Source organism: Artemia sp. Qi Xiang Cuo, chromosome 2, assembly GCF_049724085.1.
Source record: "Artemia sp. Qi Xiang Cuo chromosome 2, ASM4972408v1, whole genome shotgun sequence".
NCBI lineage: Eukaryota > Metazoa > Arthropoda > Branchiopoda > Anostraca > Artemiidae > Artemia > Artemia sp. Qi Xiang Cuo.
This window is the reverse complement of record NC_142795.1, coordinates 89083458-89104412: the sequence shown is the minus strand read 5'-3', so window position 1 is coordinate 89104412 and position 20955 is coordinate 89083458. Positions and strand designations below refer to the sequence as shown.

Genomic DNA, 20955 nt, shown 5'->3' with positions numbered 1-20955 from the left:
AGACGAAAAACTCGAATTAAGTAAGGTAACCAAAAAAAAGAATCAAGAATCTAAAACAGAGGAAAAACTCGAATAAAGTAAGATAACCAAAAAAAAGAATCAAGAATCTAAAACCGCATTCAAAAATTGTTTTTGATCATCTATCGAGACGGCTTCCCAATATCAATATTGAATAGGTTTTATTTGCTTCCCAGTAAAGCGAATTTGCACCCCAATAAAACCTCAATTGCTACTTCAATTCTCTTTTAGAATTTACTTTAGACAATTTAAGGTTTATGCTTCCTGTATGATTATTGTTTATTTTAATATTGTCCATTGTAACATATTAAAATAACGTCAAATGCACGACGCCAATGTTTCGCCAAGTCAATGGTGGGCTTGGGCCAAAAAATTGTCATCATGACGCCACATTTGTATTTTTTCTAAGTTTATTTTTATGGATTTTGTAGCCTACGAAGCTACAGATTTGGTAGCTTCTTGTCTAGGGGGGGGGGGGTAGCCGATTCTGTGATGAAGGGCGGGGGAGCTGACGTTATATTGACAGTTTACAAAACCTTACATTGCCAGCAAGTTCTATCATACCTATGATTTCTTTATTAATAAGTAATCACCAGAAATTATTAATCATCAATAGGCTTTAGCATTAATCTTTTTGGATATTATGATTTCCAATTTCCAAGATATTATGGATAATTGCTTCTTGTTAGACTTTTATTCTCTCATTCCAGCTCCATCAACTGCTTTTTAGCCATCTACCTTTTTTCAACCATCTGATTTTTCAGCGATATCTAGTTTAAATCTGAAGTTCTAGGGGGGGGTACCTGCCCCCTTTTGCCCTCCCCTCTGTACGCCCATGGCCTACGCACGTCAATTACCTTTTTTTTCGAAAAAAACGGCTTTGCACGGGATATTTAACAATTGATCCTGATTTGTGAAAGTAACTTTTTTTCCTGAATCAGTGGAACAATTATTTGTGTTTAAACAAGGTTTTTTGATACATTTTGAAAAAAGAGCCTGATACCCCCAAACGCAAGGTCAAATCGAAAAAAGTACGCCATTGAGATTTTCAATGTCAAGGACCTTAACTATTGCTTTACTATCCCTCTAAAAAAGAGAGAAAAAACACGTTTTTGCCTGAGTTCAATGACTATTCTCCTTTTGTTGTCTATAAGGAAGCAAGTTTCCAAGGGTTATTTTTCTAGGGGGGGGATTTTACACGGAGAATTTGCTTGAATTCCTATAGGAAATTCTTTTTATTTGTCCTAATTTTACTTTGGCGACTCAATTTTACATATGGGATTGTCCTGGGGAAATTATCAGCAGGGTTGGAAATGTCTGGAGGATTTTTCCACGGGAGGGAATTTTTCGGGGGGGGGGGGCTTTCCATGTTTCTTCAAGATCCTTCAAGTGCGATTTTCAGGAGTCGGCTCAGCTCCATTCGCTTGACGTGGTCGAACCAACGCAGTTGTAGTTTCATGATGTTACTGAGAATGGTTTCAGTCGAATGGAAGCTTTGGCGTACGTTCGCATCTGTGATGGGGTCGGTGTATTTGATTCTAGCGGTGCAGCGGAGACATCTCATCTCGGAAGCTAGAAGTTTTCTTTCGTCTTCAGTTTTCAGTGTCCATGTTTCGAATCCATACCCGACTATGGGAATTACTAAACTGTTCAATAGATGCATTTTGAGTCTGTTGGATAGATGGTTACTTTTATAAGGAGTTTAGGCTACCAAGGTGCAAGAAATGGTTCACCTTTTCAACCTGTCTTCCACCTATGCTGATAACGGATGGTTTGTCTAGCTCATGTCTTGTATTTACCAGGACTTCGGTGTTGCTGACATTGCTCTCCATACTGAACAACTTAGTGGTATCAGAGAGCTTATTAGCTTGTGGCTGCAGTTCTTGTGAAGAGTTGGTTCGTACATCCCTATCATCAGCATGGGCAAGATCGTCTATCAGCAGCCATGCTATAGTAGTGCCATATCCCGAATGTATTATTGAGATAACCGCATAGAGGTTGAAGAGATATGGTGATAAGATGCAACCCTGAAATACTCCTGACGAACTTGTAAACTCTTCTGACAACCCATCAGCAGTTATTACTTGGCCTTGAAACTGGTCATACAGACTCTTGATTATCTGGACTATTTCATAAGGGATCCCGTAGTGAACAACGATATGCCATAGTCCTTCGTGCCATAAATCAAATGCCTTACTGAAATTAACAAATATTTGGTAGAGCTCTTGGTTGAATTCGATGTATCGTTCGATAAGTTGTCAAACGACGAATATTTGTTCGATTGTGAATCTTCCAGGGCGGAAACCCACCTTATATTCTCCATTGGCAATAGCAGTTCTTGCTTGTATTCGTCGAAGTAGGACTTTTGTCAGGAAACGTGACTGATGGCTCGTGAGACTGATTGGACGGTAGTTTCCGCATTCTTTTTTGGCCTCTTTTTGTGAATAAGAATAATGGCAGCCTTGCACCACTGTTGGGGTACATGGCCAGTTTCCCACTCCGAAGCCACAATCGGATCGCTATTTAAGCCACAAGGGTGTTCTACAGATCTGTTACCTCATTCGATCCGATATTAATGAGTTCGAAGGTGACTCCGTCTGGGGCTGGGGCTTTTCCTTGCTTCAGTGACATGATTGCAAGCTCGATTTCTGACTTGAGTGTGGATGGTGGTCTGAGCGCTTGGTCGGGTATGGGGAAGCGAAGTAGCATTTCAGGATCAGCAGCTACAGGTGGATTGAGTTTATCTTTGAAATACTCTATCCATCTTTTAAGTTTCATCTTTAGATTGTTGATCTCTTTTTCAATTTTATCCAGTATTACTGATATTTGCGGGTCTTTTTTCTGGCTCTACTCGCGTACCATTCTGAAAACTGCTCTGCTGTTCCCCTTCTTCAATTGTATACCGTAGTCATCGCATTTCTTCCGCAGGGGTTTACGCAGCGCCTTTCTAATCTATCGCTCTTTTCTCCTTTTGAGGAGCTTATAAGTGTCTTGGCTATTGTGTTTGGATTTATTAAAAAATAAATGCTTATTCTTGCAAATCCTAATGATCTCATCCGTGATCCATGGTTTTTCATTGAGGGTGACGTCTGAGGGCGTCAATCGCTGTCTTGATGATTGCTGATATGGCCTTCTCAGCCAATAAGATAAGATAAGATTTATTGCTGAAAAATAGCTATCACAAGCCCAAAAGGGCCGAATTCGCACTTTAGCGTCAAATACAGCGAAAAAAGAACAAAAACAAAACAAACAATCAAACAACAACAGAAAATTATAAAAGGGTCAATGTCAAATACATAAAAACGTTAAAAACAAAGTACAAAGTAAACTCATAAAATTAGAAGGTCAATGTCAAGTCAGCAAAAATGCCCCCCCCCCCCAAAAAAAAAAACTAGTAAAATTAACAAGTAGAAAAAAGTTGAATTAAAACAAAAAACATAAGTTAGTTGTTGACTAACAAACATAAATATAAAACCTCCAAATTTGCAAAATGGACATTAAAATTAATAACTATGAGGTAAAGAGTGATTGAGAGCGGGGGGGGCGCGGAGATTCAGTGGTTGAAAATGTCAACTGTGTAAGGGATAAAAGTTCTTCTATATCTTTCAGAGCAAACTCTTATTGGGGCGAGAAGTGGGAATTTTGTTGACACAGAACGCGGGAGGCGGGGTCGAAGGGGTGAATATTTACCGGGGAAAAGGGGGGTTGTTCGAGGGTTATGAAGGGCATTATTAGCAAAACGCAAGGTAATTTTTGTTCTTCTTTCCTTAAGGGTGACAAGACTAGCTCTCCTAAGAAGGGAAATATAAGGTACTTTACCCTCATTGAAGATAATTCTTAGGCACCTTTTTTGTACTGCCTCTATTCTGTCCGACAATTCAATGGAAATGCCAGGATGCCAAACAGGACAGGCTACTCAAGGGTTGGGCGTGCAAATGATAGGAAAATCCTTAAACAGTGCGATTTAGGGCATTTAAATTTTTTAAGGAGTTTAAGGAGGGAAAATGCGGCATTTGCACGTTTTAAGAAGCCACTAGTCTTCGAAGCCACTAGTTCTTTTGGAATGATCATAAATGTATAAAAAACAAAGGCTATGTGCTGCTCACGAAAGCCACAGGATACAGTTAAGCCAGACCTGAAAATTAATGGAGAGAGTATCCAGTGGGTTGACGAGTTCTCTTACCTCGGTATTCTGATCACCAGCGACAACAGTCTATCAAAAGACATTAAAAGACGTCTCGCCCTCGCAAGTTCCAGTTTCAAGGCCCTTATGCCCATATGGTGAAGCAAGGATTTGTCTCTGCGGCTTAAGACACGACTTTTTGACATCCTGATCATCCCCATCGCAATCTACTCATGTGAAACATGGATACTGAAGGTAAATGACAACTGTCGACTTGCAGCATTTGAAACTAAGTGCCTCCACTGCATCGGCGTGATCACTTACCTTCATAGAATTTCAAATGTCGAACTTATCGAGCGCCTTAAAGTACAACAAACAATTCTCATGAAGATCCAGCTCCAGCAACTTCGATGGCTCGGTCACGTACAACGGATGAGTCGGTCCCGTCTCCCAAAAATCACCTTCGAAGGCCAAATTCACAGTTCTCGTCCTCGTGGTCATCCCCCAAAAAGGTGGAAGGAAAACTTTGCACCTCACCGCCTCTCGGACCTTCTTCGCCTAGCAGAAGACCGTGAAGCATACAAAAGGCACATCCACGCCGTTACGAAGAAAGAGGCCCCAAGACGACCTTCAAGGACGGATTGGACTTAAGTTAAGTAAGTCAAGTTGTTTATCATTGTAAGAAATAAAATTGGACCTAAGAGGGTTCCTTGGGGCACACCATTATAAATTGGGAGGGGATCAGAATATACATTCAGGTATTTCACGACTTGTGTTTTGTTAGAGAGGAAAGACGCAATTATTCTAATTAAATAAGGATCAACTTGAAAGTCATTAGATAGGTTTTCTAATAGTATATTGTGGTTGATTAAATCAAAATCTTTTTGCAAGTCAACAGCGATAACATTGAGCCAGGCATTGGGTTTTTCGAGTGTGTTGCATATTGTGTCCATAAGGTGAACAAGATAGTGGGTAGTAGATGTAGAGCGTGGGTTTCCGAATTGTCTTTGGTCAACATTTGGGATTATTTTTACTTTCAACCATTCAGCTAAAAAGATTTCATATAACTTCGAAAAAACTGGAGTAAGAGTAATGGGACGGACACCATCAAAATCTTGATTTTTACCTTTCTTTTTTACGGGAGTAATAAAACCTAATTTCCAACAATTTGGAAATTTACCAGTAGAGGTTATTTCATTAAAAAGTAAGGACAAAGGCTCTGAGAGATTGTCGGCAAAGGCTTTAATTAGTACAATCGGAATGTCTAATGGACATATACTACACTTTTTAATGTTCTTAATTTTTGCCTCCACATCCGAGGGCGAAATAACGGGGGAATTGAGAGAGCACAAATCATAAGGAGTGTCAAAGGAAAGGGGAGGGAGGTTCTGAACTATGGAAGAAAGAAGCCTGTTCAGATTTTTGGCTGTAACTGAAGGGTCTTCTTGGAAATGGAAATCTATATTATTATGTGTTTTCCCACCAATTTTCTTTATTCTATTATACCATTGTTTTGGCTTTGTAGAAAATAAATCCTGGACTTTGCATTTGTAATATGAAGAGGCAGATTTACGTATTTCTTTTTTTTATATGTTTACGCAGTGAGTTCGCTTCCGATGTTTTACCACTCTTTAGTAGATTCAATTTAATTCTAATTAGTTTTTTCAATTGGCTAGTAATGTATGGTTTGTCATTAGAACATGTTTTTACTTTTTTCACAATGATTCTATCTCATTAGCGGTGTTCGAGGGAGAGTGATTTGTCAGTTTCTTTCAGAATTTCTGAGATAGAGTGGAAGTGACACTTTCATATTCTCGGTTTTACCCTCTGGAGAGCTCGAGGGTACCTCGAACTTTATGCTGATGGCGGTGTTTGAACCTTGTGTTCGTTATGAATAACTCGTTTTCAAGGCGGAAGTCGAGCAATCGTTCGCCTATTGCATTGAGTTTTCCATGACCAAAAGGCCCCATAATATTGAACCGACCGACACTATCCGTCCCCACTATAGCATTAAATTCATCCATTACAATCTTTACGTCTTTCTTGTGAATTTGATCGATTACGCTTTTTAGCATGGACTAGAATTTATCAGATTGTTCCTCACTTCTGGTGGAGTTTGGGACATAGAATTGCACAACAAAGATATCCTTGGCAGTCCCCTTCAGTCAGAAGACAGCTATTCTTTCTGAAATTAGGGTGAAAGTGATAAGAGATTTTTTGGCAGTTGGTGATAGGAAAAATCCTACACCTTGTCGATGGACTTGGTCTTTACGACCAGATAGCAATATTGAGGCTCCAGAGAGACTTTTCTTACTCGTTCGGGAGATGTAAGTCTCAGAGAGGCAGACAACATCCCGATTGTACCTCTATAGTCCTCTAAGTGCAAAATCCAGTTTTCCTGGCGTGGTAAGTGTTAGGATATTCAGCGTGCCAAAATTTAGTATGGTTTTATCGGAAGGGAACTGCTGTGTGCATTTTCCACCCCTGATGGGGGTGATCCTAGACTTAGGCATGTAGAATCGCGACCATCATCATTAAAGATTGGTGGTTCGCTGATTACTCCGGTCACAGTAGCAGATATTCGCATAATTCTAATAGTTCAGTCAATCTAAGATTTAAACAACAAAGATTAAAACAAATTGCAATAGTTTTAATTTTGGTACCATTCGAACCGGAAAAAATTCTCAACCACATAGAGAAGATCGGCCAAAATTGGACGCAGCGAAATTGATCGTTTTTCTTCTTTTCTTCCAAAATGACAACTTTGTAAAAACAACCTAATTTGCCCACATAGGAAGTCGGTAATAGGTAAATCTGGTACGTAGATTATGACTATGTGCTTGGTATTTGCTTTGAACCGTCATATTCAGTCCCCCCTCCCATTCATAAGTCAAGTGTCGGTATAGGTCTAAGAGCAACAGCACGCAAAATTGAATTCATACAGGAAGAAATGGACTGCTAATGCAGAAAAGAAGTCGTGTCTATGTCAATTTACCCAAATCATTCCTAAACGTGACCACCCCAAGTTCCTAGAATACAATAAGAAACTTCTCACAACTAGATAAATCATTGATTTTAATTTGATTAAAAAATCACTGATAATTTGAAAATGCAAAAAGATAGGAGATTCATCAAATTTATTTAATTAATCACATGACGTCTTTATATTCGATTTGGACCTGAGCATTTGAATAGCCTTTTCAAGATTTGAAAGCAATGTCGCATTCGATGCCATTTCGATGACAGCTGCACCGGTCACAATCACAGGAGTCCTTACAACCCCACTTCATGACTGTGAGAATTTTGTTTGGTGCCGCTGAAAGATCCGTGAAAATAGGGTACAGCATGCCGTTCGTAAGTCTCTATTTTCAATTCTCAGGATCAAGGGCAGGGCTTGGAAGCCCAATCCAATCTTGTACTTGAAGATAGGTTCAGAAACAGTGAAATTTTGCTGCTGCTGAAGTAGGTGGTAGATCTTGTGAATGGATGAAAGTTGTAGACGTTGCTACTTTCTGCTGAAAGACTCGGTGCCGGTAACTGTCACGATTGTCTGTAGATTTTCCACCGTACAATATAGAAAGTGCAGCTTCTCCCGCTTCTTTAATCTCTTCTTTCGAAGTATCAATTCTAGAAAAAGTTGAAGTATTTTCCCTAAACTGTTTTTTGTCTCTCAGCTGTTTAAGCGCAATCCCTTTGCCAAGTCCGTGTAGATGGGAAATTGGGTCGCAGCCAAGAATTGCATGAGTAAAAGGAAGCAGTTTGGACAAGGTTAGATAGTTGTAAAAAAAGAAGTAAAGATTACGGCGTTGTACTTTACAGTCCCTACCGGCGGTGCCGATCTCCGTTTCTTGGCTTTTCAGCCAGGAAGTATAATGGGGGGTTTGGGGCCAATCATCCTGTGCTTTCGCACACCCGTCCTGTTTACCTTCCCTAGATTTCTCCAGGCACCCATTTAAAGCTGGTTCGACTCTGACTGAGCTTACAGAGTCACGCCACTGACCCCCTCCCAAACCAAATAATTGAGTACACTAAGATTCGAACCCTCGTCGACTCGGACAAAGGATCCTAAATCTAGATAGTTGTCCATTAGTATATTATTGTTGTCCCTGCGATGGCTTTTTTTAACTCAATTTTTTTTCAGATTGTATTTGTTCTGAACAATGAAAGCTGGGCTAAACAACTTGGACAGCGAAGCTCCTCTTTGCTTGAAAAATATAGCATAGACATTGAAATAACGCAAACAAATTTAAAAGATTTCAGAGTGCCGAATTTTATTGTCAGCAGCACGTTACCACCACTAGCTATTAATCTGGTTGATAGGCGCCTTGATGAAGCCCTAAAGATTGTTAATGCCCTGAGTGCACCCTTGACTGAAGAAGATGCAACAAGAGAAACGAGAAAACGAAAAAAGGGCAGTACAGCAAAAAAATGTGGAGAAGAATGAACTCGAACAGAAGCAAAGACTTTTAAAGGGAAGTTTTAATTTATCGTCATTGATTTTAGAGGTTGAGTATTTCGCTGAACCTAAAAATCAACCTATCACAAGACTCCAAATGGAAGATGTCACACTGGAGGCAGAAATGCTTGAAGACGAGAGTCTTTTTCATCTTACTATCGGTTCAGTACAGGTCACTGATTCAAGAAATATTCTTACGGCTTATAGAGAAATTGCTAGTCAGTTAAACGGTAACAAAACTGAAGTGAAAGGCAAAAGTGAAAAGGTGAAGGTAGTGGATATCCTTTTTCAAAGGTCTTCATTGATGGTAAATGAATTGAGTGTTGTTTCAATTGCTGCAGCATCTCTGCAATTTGTTTATCTGAATAGTTTTATTCAGTATATTTTGAGTTTTTACTCGCATCTTCCCATTTCCGAAAAAACCGTAATGGCTATTTCACAGTCCACCAAAGAAAAACTTCAAGAAATGCGAATATACTTCACTATGAAAGACTTTCATGTTCTCTTAGCGGAAAGTCTTAGTGATAAGAATGCCAATGCCGTTCTTGCCAAACTTGAAGCTAATTGTGTTATATTTAAGTCTGATCCACTGTTAGAATTACATTTTGACATCGGTCGAATGGAAGTTTCCACGTGCCCTGTTAACCCAGATGAAAGAGAATTACTAACTAAGACTTTACTTTGCCCTACCAAGTGTGAATTGACCTATTTGGATACTTGATCGTTCAGAAGCTCAAGCAAACATTCAACCGCTAACTGGAACAAATGTAGAAGTGAACATCACAGCTTGTAAGATTAAACGATTTTCTCTTTTATTCATCTTCTTATATTTGTTTATTTATGTTTATTATATATTACTATGTTTATTTATGCAATAGTATGTTTTTTATTTCTCCTTTTTAGTATTTATTCTTTACTTTATTTATATTTTATCTCTTGAAACGAGCAATAATTGTATATGTGTTTATTTATGCATATATGTATTTTTCTCGAAAACGGCCCCATGTTTTTTTTTGTTTTTTTTTTGGCAAATTGGTATTCTGGGATTTTTTAGCAAAAAAATATGATCTATACAGGTCACGAATTTGAAAAAAATTTGTTCAGTCTTAATTTAAAAAAACCTACTGTGAGTGACACACATTCCAACGTCAAAACCAAGCAAATTTGAAGTGGACAGACTTCTTAATTTCGATCAAAATTTATTTCATTTTATTTTTTTCTTACTCTGCTGTGGTTACTCAACCTCCCCCCTCCATCCCCTATAACGCTACAAATAGAAATTAAAATATAACATAAATACTTTAGGATCTCCTTTTTGAAAGTTTCTTTGACTTATAAAATGTAATAGATAATAAGATATCCCAGGAAGCTTCAAAAATTTATTTTAATACTCCTTAAAATGAATTTAGTTGATTGATAATGAGTTTGTCATAACTTGCCCAGATATTTCTCAGATTTAGGGAAGGTACAGATACTTTGTAGATTCATAAAGAATATGAGTTGTGATTTCTCTGATGTCTTTTCAACAAAACTCAGGGGATATTTTGGGGTTAGACTGGTCAACACAGTTAAAAAATAGTATTGCGTATGGAGAACGTCTGAGCTCCATAACTTAACGTATACGAGGTGTATACTCGATGGCTTACCATATTTTATTTTTAGGTATTGATAGTTGTTAATAGACCTATGACTTTCTCTTTTCTTTTAGGGACTGTTGATTTAATTCAAAGGGCTTTGGAGGTTTTCCGAACTGGAACCGAAGAAAGTGATGGATGGACGGACTTGTCATACCTATTCACCCCATAAAGTACGTCCAAAGAAGCTCTTTGCGAATTCCTTTTGGTAGATACAGCAAAAGAAGCTCTTGATGTATCCCCAGACACTGGATCACCGTCCATAAAAGTTGAAGAACTTACCATTTCTCCGTTTAAACTTAAGTGATGTCGAAGCGTTTATAGTTTTTTTTACGCTAGAAAATCCCAGGATACCAAGTTGCCAAAAAAACATGGGACTGTTTTCGAGAAAAATACATATGCGCAAAAATAAATATATATACAAGTATTACTCATTTAAAAAGATAAAATATAATTAAAGTAATGAATAAATACTAAAAAGGATAAAATAAAAAATATACTATTGAATAAATAAACATAGTAATATATAATAAACATAAATAAACAAATATAAGAAGATGAATAAAAGAGAAAATCGTTTAATCTTACCAGGTGCGATGTTCACTTCTACATTGGTTCCAGTTAGCGGTTGAATGTTTGCTTTTCTGAACGATCAAGTGATCCAAATAGGTCAATTCACACTTGGTAGGGCAAAGTAAAGTCTTAGTTAGTAATTCTCTTTCACCTGGGTTAATAGGGCACGTGGAAACTTCCATTCGACCGATGTCAAAACGTAATTCTAACACTGGATCAGACTTAAATATAACACAATTAGCTTCAAGTTTGGCAAGAACGGCATAGGCATTCTCATACCTAAGACTTTCCGCTAAGTGAACATGAAAGTCTTTCATAGTGAAGTATATTCACATTTCTTGAAGTTTTTCTTTGGCGGACTGTGAAATAGCCATTGCGGTTTTTTCGGTAATGGTAAGATACGAGTAAAAACTCAAAATATCCTGAATAGAACTATTCAGATGAAAAAACTGAAGAGATACTGCAGTAATTGAAATAATACTCAATTCCTAACGGTGGTTTGGGGAGGGGGGAGGAAATGAGGTCTGGAGGGGGCGATTGCTGCCTTATCCCATAGCAAATTACGCCTCTGAACTTGAGCTTATGCTCTTCCAACCATGCCTTAGAGTCAACTGAAGAAAAAATTGAAATATTTTTCATCATTAATGAATAAGAAATTTTCTTCAAAACAACACTTGGCTATAATACGAACATGATTTATCATCTATTGAAGAAATATTAGGAATAAGAAATATGACTGAGATACGATGCAAGCATATTTTAATGACTCATAATAGAATAATGCTTTAATGAAATCAGAAAAAGTACAAGGTCAGTTCTATGCTTCACCGAAAAATTATTTTATTAATATTTACGAAATAAAAAATACGAGACTAATAGGTGATTGAATTTTGCAAAAAAAAAAAAAAATGAGGCTGCAATTTATTATTGGCGATACAAAATTTTAATGAGATAGCGATATGAGATAATGATACGATCCGTAGAATTTTGCTTAGCTTTTCTAATTAGCATTTTTCCAAAATTTGTTATCAGAGGCTCACTGAAGGCATCTTGATTCTCAGTATAGAGGATACAGAGTTCAGCTTAAGGACTAAGGGGATGGAGGCTCGCCTTCTTATTGCTGCTGAGACAGTTAATTTTTGACATTTACTCGTGTTTCGAAAGACAAAACGCTTAATTAGCTCCTTTGTCGAAGCATTGTTCTGCAAATTCAATCAATACCAGTATAATACTATAAATCTGTTACAGTAAAAGTTATTTTCTATGTAATGGGGGTATTTATTATGATTTATCGTGGGGGTAAATTATTTGGTTATTCGGACTCAACATTGCGCCAAATACAATGGGGAAAAAGGGTCGACTCTTGAAGTTACTGTTAAAGAACTCCTAGTCTAGAAGCGTAGCCATACCTCCCAGGGTCATCCCTGTGCCAAGTTCCTTTAATGGTACACAGAGACTAACTTCCCTATGAGAGCGTTACCTATGGAGACACTTGAATTAGTTGCCTACTACGTAGCGTGATACAGACATATGAAAGAAAAACACAAATAAGAAAGTAATAGATTTATTGTGACTTATATTAGTACATACAGCAGTGTACGAGCATATAACTTCAAAAACTTCTTAAAAGCTCTGACTTAATCGTACCGACAGATTAGCATTGAATTGAATGATCTAAGTCTTGTACTAGTCTGATCTCAAGTCCTATTTTCACTAAGATATAACTCGGGTTTTGCTTCTGAGAAATAACAACTAATTCACGATTGGCCCAACTCCTCTTGGAGTACCCCCCACACTCTTATTATGTTGCCCAACTATTATTATTATGTTGTCTTTGGGTCCAATAGTTTTATCGCAGCTTTTAATCATTCACATTTCACATTCTTCAAAGTACGCAATACTTCGTTTTACAATGTCCAACAGTCAGATAACCATTTTTCGCAAATATTCAAATCCCTCTTATCTTTTAACATCAATGGAATACGCTTCTTTTATACCCGTATTTTCAGCTTTTGAAATCTTTCAAGCGTGCTGAAGTCCCTTTTGTTCATTTCGCGAAATTCAAATCTGTCTCATTTCTAATTTCAATAGAGCACGCTTACTTCGTATTCAAGACTCTTTCTTCTGTAAACCAAAGGGGATGAAGTTCTACAAAGTACAACACAGTATGCTTGAAATATGCGAATATTAATTATCTTTTTTTCACTTGGTGTTTTAAAGGGATATCTGGTTGAGAATAAAGGGAGTTTAACTTATCTTGAAAGTATTTTCATAAGGAAATAAGTTTCCTATATTTAAAGAGAAGATTTACATTATATTCTTTTCACGGTACATATTACCCTTCCCATGGTTGAATAATGACCTCATCATTAGGACTTGCTTGCCCTTAGGTTTTGAAATATTTCGAAATTAATTTATTATTTTTCTTATATAATTTTTATCAACATTATAATACTTTACAGTTTTACGTAAGCACTCCTGACTATTTTTTTGTTTTTATCTTAGCATTACTTTTCTCATTTTATTATATTTTTTATTCTAAGGTTCCTCTACCGGACTAAGATTCTCTATGGTTACAGTCTAACTGCACATTTTTTTTTCATTTCTACTTCTAACACTGATAATTCCTACATTTCCCATGATAATGTTTTATTTGGTTGACCCTATACTACTACTACTTTAAGACTAAGTTATTATCATATTATAAGAAGTCTTCGGGATAATCATGCTTTCTATCTACGCTAAATTAATGGAGTAATACAACGATTCTACACATAACTCTACTTAAGTAACTAGCTATACATATATAAAGGAACGATTTAAAACACACAATACTATGTTTACCATATTGACTGGTAATAGTAAACTAATTTTCACTGGGTATGTTCCTTATTGAACACTATTGATAAGTTATCAAAATTACTAATGGATACATGCAAATTCACATCTATTTCACCATCCTACGTGTCTCTTAACGTGCTCACTTATTCTGACGTTTGATTATTGTCCTTCACTCGTTTTGTGTTTGATGGGTAAATGTTAAAGCACTTAGAGTATAGTTTCTGCACTAAATTGTTCGAACGTGGCTGTATTCATGGCATGGACGATGGAGTGGTTTCTAATTTATCAGAAGGGAATTGATACTTCCGTTTATAGGTGTGTTGAAATTTGATCTCAGAGTTTATTTTCACCTGCTATCTAGGGATAGTTCATAAGGTATGTTATCGTTGAGGAGTTTAATCACTGGGATTGTATTTTTGACAAATGGGTTGGTTTTCCTCTCAGCATTTCATTCTTGGGATATTTTAAAACGCATGGGTATTACGTTTTTCGAAAAAAAATGTTCTTGGGTGGCTTTTCTTTATTGAAGTTGCACTTGTTTCTTGATTAATCGTAGGGGAATTGACGTCTATATTCAGCAATGGTTAAAACTAAATTTTAGTGGCTCCTTCGACATATTGTCTTTAACTTATAACTGAAGTATATTGTCACTCAGGGATTAGTCACTGGGGTTACTTTTGATTTCCAGGGTTTAAAAGTTGGTTTTTAGGATCATTCTCCAGAAACTATTTTGTAACATTCACGGGATAATAGAGATAGGGGCTTATTGACCGTTGTTTCTTTGGGATTTAACACGTAAATCTATGACATGTAGATTGATTGGGTTTACCAAATATCGTAACCATGCAGTATATGGTATATCGGTCCATAGAGTTTATCAAGGATGATAAATATGCATTTATATCTTATGCTTGTTGATGGGGGTTCTCAGGATTGTTATGTTTATACAGTTCTGTAATATGCTGGTTACTGAAATTTATTAAGTACTGTTACCTGATTCATAATATGATGTGTGATAGTTTGTGGTAATCTCAATTATCGTCCTAGCATCCTTGCCTGGAAATTATTGTGAGTACTATTGCAGCGTCGTAACCGTACGGTTTTACGTAAACGACAATTATAGTAAGGAACTGAACATAGCGAGAGCGAGTGAGGATCTCTATACCCACTCGTTTTCTAATGTCTTCCCTTTTTCTTGGCTTAGATGTTTTCAAGGCGTTCCGGGTTTAACTTCTGCATTTCACTTGTCTCTGCGTTGTCTTCCTTTGGGTTTTGCCCCTGCGGTCTCAACATTCTTCAATAGTTAAAGGTTAGCAAGGTTCTCATAGTCAAGGAAATCGTAAATACGAAACATACGGTCAGTAGTATGTTCCACCGGAAATTTGTTTAGAATAATTCGTATCTACTCTCTAATACATTAATGCGAACCCTACCCTAGAACAAACCCTAGTGTTTGTCCGAAGAGAAAGGCGGTACGGTTCTCTTCGGACAAACTCCAGGGTTTGTTCTTTAGTACCTCATTGGCCGGTGGCTTGATGGGCTTAAGTGCTCTCGCTTGGGGTCATACCCTCGAAGTGTACCCTGGACTCGTGCGGAAAAGGGGAAACTCGCGCATTGGCGGCCATATGGCGAGTATATAATTTTATTGTATGCCTGCTAAGGCTTTAGTGGTCATAAACAACCCTTTCCCCCGCTTTTGTGGGTAACTATAATAAAAACTGTTTAGAAGATCTCCCAGGAGGTATTTTCCCCACGTGTATAGTCCAATGCCGTGGGTTGTCAACTGTATGTGATTTTAGTGTAATTTACTATTGTCTAAATCCACTCGTGCGTGAGCGCTTAATGCGTGCCAAAACGTCAAGCCTTGGTCGGGTAAGGGCGTGCTAAATGGGAAACCTAAATGCCGAGAGACTGCAACGGCTTAACTCACGTATCGGCACAGTCCACCCGCCGCCGGGTGCCCAGTGGTTATGTCGGATATTAAGACCTGTATTAGGTCTGACTGTGGTGTGTCAGGGGCAGAAATGAATCGCCACAATAGGTTTGACTCGGGTGTGTCAAAGGAAGAAATGAATCGCCCATCTAGGTCTGACTCGGGTGTGTCAGAGGCAGAAAGGAATCACCCCAATCATGATGAAGAGATCATTGGCTCATTTTCTGAAATATTTCCTCAAATCAATACTCAACACAAGGGAGTACTGCAAACAGATTGCAAGGTGGAGTTCACGCCTGTTAACCATGAGCAAACTGTATGTAAGGTGGAGCTCGCGCCTGTTAACCATGAGCAAACTGTATGTAAGGTGGAGCTCGCGCCTGTTAACCATGAGCATTTGGGACAAATCACGCCACGCCAAATTGAGAATTCGCATGAGCGAGTCGACGCCCGTATGCCCCAACTTAAGTTTGGGGAGCACTCCATCCATGGGCAGGGGACCGCAGGGCCAGTAAGAAACTTGCTAGGGCCCAATGTTAAGTCTAATGTGATAGAATGGATGCACACTCACCTGAAAGCGCAGCCGCAGTATATCAACATTGATGCCGCTGTCACTCAGTGGGAATTTAATTGCCCTCTTATATGCAACGATGCATGGAAAGTAAGACGTGGGGATAATGCGTTAGACCATATACCACTCTTTGCGGCAAATGGTGACCCGCCCATCCAAATAACCAACATATATTGTAAAACAATAGGTCGATTGAGTTTTGCTCTAATTGATGATTTCATGATAGGTCTCACCAATGTAGACACCCTAGCCGTCGCTTCGGCACTAACCAGAAAGCTGGAATTGCCCTATGCAACATGTCTGACTATTAGCACCGAGATATTGCTAAACCGCGAGATCTGCGACACAACGGCCTTATACACTAAGGGATGGAGCATGGCTTTACAGCGTGCTATAATAGCGGAAAGGGTGGCGGTTAACCCTGCTTATCCAGTGGTCTGGAATGCAGTGGATGCCAACTTCCGAAACAGAGATTGGACCAACGTCGCTGTGGGCAACGAGTTGGCCGAAGACATCAGGGAGCGAAGAATAGTTTGCCTCGCAAAAGACTTCTCTGCTACAGAAGTGGAGTGTCTGAGGCACTTGGCAAGGGCAGGTATACCCATGCCCATAGACAATGCGAACGAGAGGCCCCGCTTAAATCAAATTGAATGGCCAGGGATACCGATATCCATTTATTTCCCTGAACCTGTAGGGAACCCCGCTATCGCTGATTTCACCGCTGATGAAATGAGGTCAACTCTAATAAAACTTGCGGTAACTAGGGGGGAACAGAGGGCCTTGGTCAAAGGCTTCATAAAGGCTAGCACTTGGTTGGTGCAACTACGAGTATTGCAGGGTGCGGGCCCTGGCGTGGTGCGGTGGTTCACTGCTACCCTAGAGCGTGCTACAACTACGGCTCTATACGCTCCGCGAGATTTTAACCCGCTGTGGAGGTGGCTGGATGTGGCAACTGCTGCCATAGAGAAGCCAGCTGGATATCAAGTAAATGACACCAACTTTGAAGTGCTGAGCAGCCAGGTTATGGCCAAACTTCTATACGTAGGGGCGGGGGTTGCTCAGGCCATTAGTCTGAGTGTTAGTCTGGTACTAAACGCCAACAACATAGGTGGTGTCGAATTAAATGCCATGGCAGGACAGGCCGTGTCTGGAGGAGGTACAGTAATAGCATTTGGGCAGCAATTGTTCCAGAAGAGGGGTAGTAAAGATCCGCTGTGCCTATAGCGTGCAGCCGTGGCGGAGCTTGCCTCAGTTAGCGATATTGTTATAGATCCAGATGCACTCGATCAAGACTATTGGTGTAATAACTGGAGAGATATAGGCGTTCTAGTCAATGCAAATCAATGGGAAGGAGTTTGGGGGCATAGAATACCGTACATTGTATACCCCTTAGTATTCAGCTGGATGTTGAAAGTGTGGCCGGATCAGTGGGCCTTCTTTGAGAACGGAGTCTCCATCAATTTAGAGGGTGAAGTGATTATGACTGGTGGTCAGGCTGGATGGTACGCTGACTCAGGTGATTTAAACTACAGAAAGATTGGCGGTGCAGGAAGTGCGAACTATCCAGTGTGGTCATATTTATCATATGGAGCCAGAGTACTGAATGCGTACTCTCAATACTTTGCTCGAGGGGTGGGATATGCTATCAACTACCGACCATGGGGTAGGTCACATTCCACCATGGCCACGCCGAACGCATTGGTTGCAGCGCCAGCCCTAGGAGTGAACGATTATAACGGGAATCTGAACTTGTTTGTGCCTGGGTTCATCAAGAGTTACCAGTGGTTAGGCGATACTGTAATGGCCCCCGCTCTATTAGTTGCTGGCTTTGGAGCCAACGAGTGGGGAGTGGTTAGGAAGAATGCGATTAAAAACACTGAAAATATAGGGTTACTACTTCCGGAAGTATCCCCCATTTCAGAAGGGGATATTAGCAATTTCAATGTAGATATCATGTACCTATCCTTAGCTTGCGGTGGGGGTGTACCAGAGGCAGACAAAGATGGTAAAGCGCCGGGAAACTAAAGGGTGACCGAGGTAAGCGAAAGAGAAGATTTAAATTATTTTCTTTTCACGGTACACCTACAGCTGAAGCGTATTCCTTGATATGCGTAATCCCGATATAATGTATATTTAGGATATTTATCTCGAAAAATTACTATCACAAGCATCAAAAGGCCGAATTTAAATTTCAGAGTCCATGAAAAAAAAAAAAAACAAGTAAGAAAATCATAATAAAAAAACAACAACTAAAACACTGACAGACAATGCCATAACAAAATATCGGAGTGATATATCCTTAGTAAAAAATATTAAAAACTACAAAATGTCATCTAGTTAAAAAGATAAAAACTAATAAAACTTAAAAAATTAAATAATACACAAATTAAAAAAGTTTTGAAAAGAACATAAAAAGGAGAGAGGGAACGAAACAAGCAAACAAACAAAAAGTTTGGATATCCCCCTTACCAAATAATAACAAAAAAGAAGAAGAAAACTCTGTTTATTTATCTGTAATGACAGGGACAAAGTTTTTTTCATGTCTGGAGGTAGAGCAACGAAGGGGGACAAGATAGGAACAGGTTCAGAAACAGTCTGTGGCAGGCGGTGTCTGGGTGGGGAGTGTCTTTTTGGGACAATGTTTTCTGTTCAAGGGTTTTTATCATTGCAATTTTTTGCGCGGCGCTAGTCTCCTGCGCTCAATGGTTTCCAATCTGGCTTTTTAGAAGGAACAAATATGGTACCTTAACTTCTTTGAAAATAATTCCTAAAGCTTTTTTTGAATGGATTCAATTCTTCTCTGATTCTTCACGAGAGATGCCATGATGGCAAAGTGGATCCTTAAAGAATGGGAGATGGGGACTCAAAATTTATTTTAAGAGCTTAAGGAGGGAAATGGACGCATAAGCTCTATCAACAATACCTTCAAGGTGGATATCTCACTTTAAATTAGAAGAAATCGTGGCCCCAAGTAATTTAAAGGAGGACACAGGGGGGATAGGGTTGAGAAAATGGGGTGCGGTTTTCAGGAAACATTGGTATTATCAGCGCATTGCATACAACTTATTGAATACATATGGGCATACAACGTGAGTGTAACCCTCTGGAATGACCTCCTGGACAGCATTAAGGGCTCTGAATCAGTTTCTTTATTTAAACCACAGTTTGAACGGGGTTTTTATTAGTATTTTGGTTCTGTTTTTCTTTTTCTAGTGTCTTTATTTTTATATTGTTGATTATACTGAATAATTAATTGACAGAGCCACTGCGCAATGGTCAATTGACCCTCTAGTAATGGCTATGTTTATTTAAGTGTTTTGTTTTTTTTGTGAGTTGATGAAAATAAAGGAATCGAGCAATCAATCAGTCAAAGTTTTATCACAATCATTCCTGGCACCGATAGAACAATTTTCATAGGGGTTACAATCTTCACTAGTAAATCATTTACGTGTATCATACACTTAAACAGAAATAAAGTTTTATGTATGAAGCATACCGCATCGTATTTACGTATATCACAAACTAAATATTGTATCGTAGAGTAGGCGCTATGCTTCTATATTATATTACTACTTATTAAAAAATTAGAACCATCATCGCCTGCCATGCTTCAAAAAATGAAACTGGTGATAAAGACAAGGGTGTTTTCTACAATATGCTGCAATTAACCACAAAAAATGTTTCAAGGCATGATATACTCTGCGTAGTTAGCGATCGAAATGCTAAAGTTGATGTGGACCGCCAGACTGACCTGAAGTTCTGGGCCCACATTGCATGAGAGAAATAGTTGAAAATTGATCACTGCTAATTGACTATACACTAAGCAACGACTTGATAATAGGTTTTAGAAGAGGGGATGTTATCTCGGATCGTATCCTGATGATAGCCAAAGCAAGAACCAAATTGAATGCTCAGAAGCGAAAATCTAATGCCGCAACATAAAAACAATACGACACCAATAGGTTGAAAGATCCTGATATCCGTAGAAACTTCTGTATATTACTACATAATAGATTTGAAGCCTTAAACCTGCTTGACGGAGCTGGTGACTCTGACGTTAAACCATCTGGACCTCAGTTAAAAGTTTGTATCATGATGTTAGACCAACCTTGGCTTCAAGAACAAAAGGAAAGAAAAATGGATTTTAGATAACACCTCAAAATGCATCACTAAGGGCATAGACGACGCTTATCCCGAACACTTCGATTCCTGAGCAAAAACCCCAGTTACAACTCCGTTACAAAGAAGAGAACAAGGCAGAGAAAGGAAGTGCTAGGAGAGACAAAATAACTGTCATTGAGGAAAAAGCAGCGCTTGCAGAAGCTTCTAAGTATGGAGATTCGAAAATGGTCCGTTGCCTAGCGGACAAAATACTTGGAAAGAAAACAAACATACCTATTCTTTGTAAAAGATGAAAACGGAGACATTATCTCACATTCACAAATAGCCGAAGAGAGATGAGGCTCACATTTTGAGAAAGTCTTAAATGGACTCAGACTTTATGTTCCAAAAACAGTGCCGAATTTGCTTTTCTGACAAATTGAAGTAAGTACTGACCTCATCCTCCCCAGCACCAAAAAAGTGACGGCAGCTGTTAAAAAATTGAAAAAACCACGTGGGTATAGATTCGATAGAATCACTGCAGAGATGCTGAAGAGATCTCTTTAACCAGAATTGCTGTTTGAACTGCTCTCCAAGTGGTCGTCTCGAATAACAAAAAGTCCCAAAAGATTAGACCAGGGGCGTGCTGGCCAAAGTCTTCATGATTTTGAAAAGGCATTCTATTTTGGTGTTCGAAGGACTTTA

General features: G+C 38.7%; 2 protein-coding genes across 3 annotated transcripts in view; one reads left to right on the top strand and one right to left on the bottom strand.

Moving 5' to 3' along the window:
• The window catches only part of LOC148955765 (uncharacterized), a 44570-nt gene extending 30829 nt beyond the window's left edge, over positions 1-13741 (top strand). For both annotated transcript variants that reach the window (XM_089108334.1, XM_089108333.1), the window contains exons 3-4: positions 8283-9386; positions 10306-13741. In XM_089108334.1, coding sequence (XP_088964460.1) covers positions 8521-9318 — 798 coding nt within the window. In that variant the 5' untranslated portion in view covers positions 8283-8520 and the 3' untranslated portion in view covers positions 9319-9386; positions 10306-13741. The remainder of the gene's footprint in view (positions 1-8282; positions 9387-10305) is intronic.
• LOC148955766 (uncharacterized) lies at positions 1710-2796 on the bottom strand. The gene is made up of 2 exons (XM_089107904.1): positions 2564-2796; positions 1710-2214 (listed from the first exon to the last, which is right to left on the bottom strand). The coding sequence occupies exons 1-2, from the start codon at positions 2794-2796 to the stop codon at positions 1710-1712; spliced, it is 738 nt and encodes a 245-aa protein (XP_088964030.1).
• Positions 13742-20955: the final 7214 nt, after the last annotated feature.

Excerpts from the sequence above, each read along its gene's own strand:
- LOC148955766 (XM_089107904.1), bottom strand. The coding sequence starts at position 2,796 with ATGAAACTTAAAAGATGGATAGAGTATTTCAAAGATAAACTCAATCCA. Across the intron at positions 2,215-2,563 it reads TCGAATGAGGTAACAGATCT|TAAGGCATTTGATTTATGGC; the intron begins GTAGAACACCCT and ends TGTTAATTTCAG.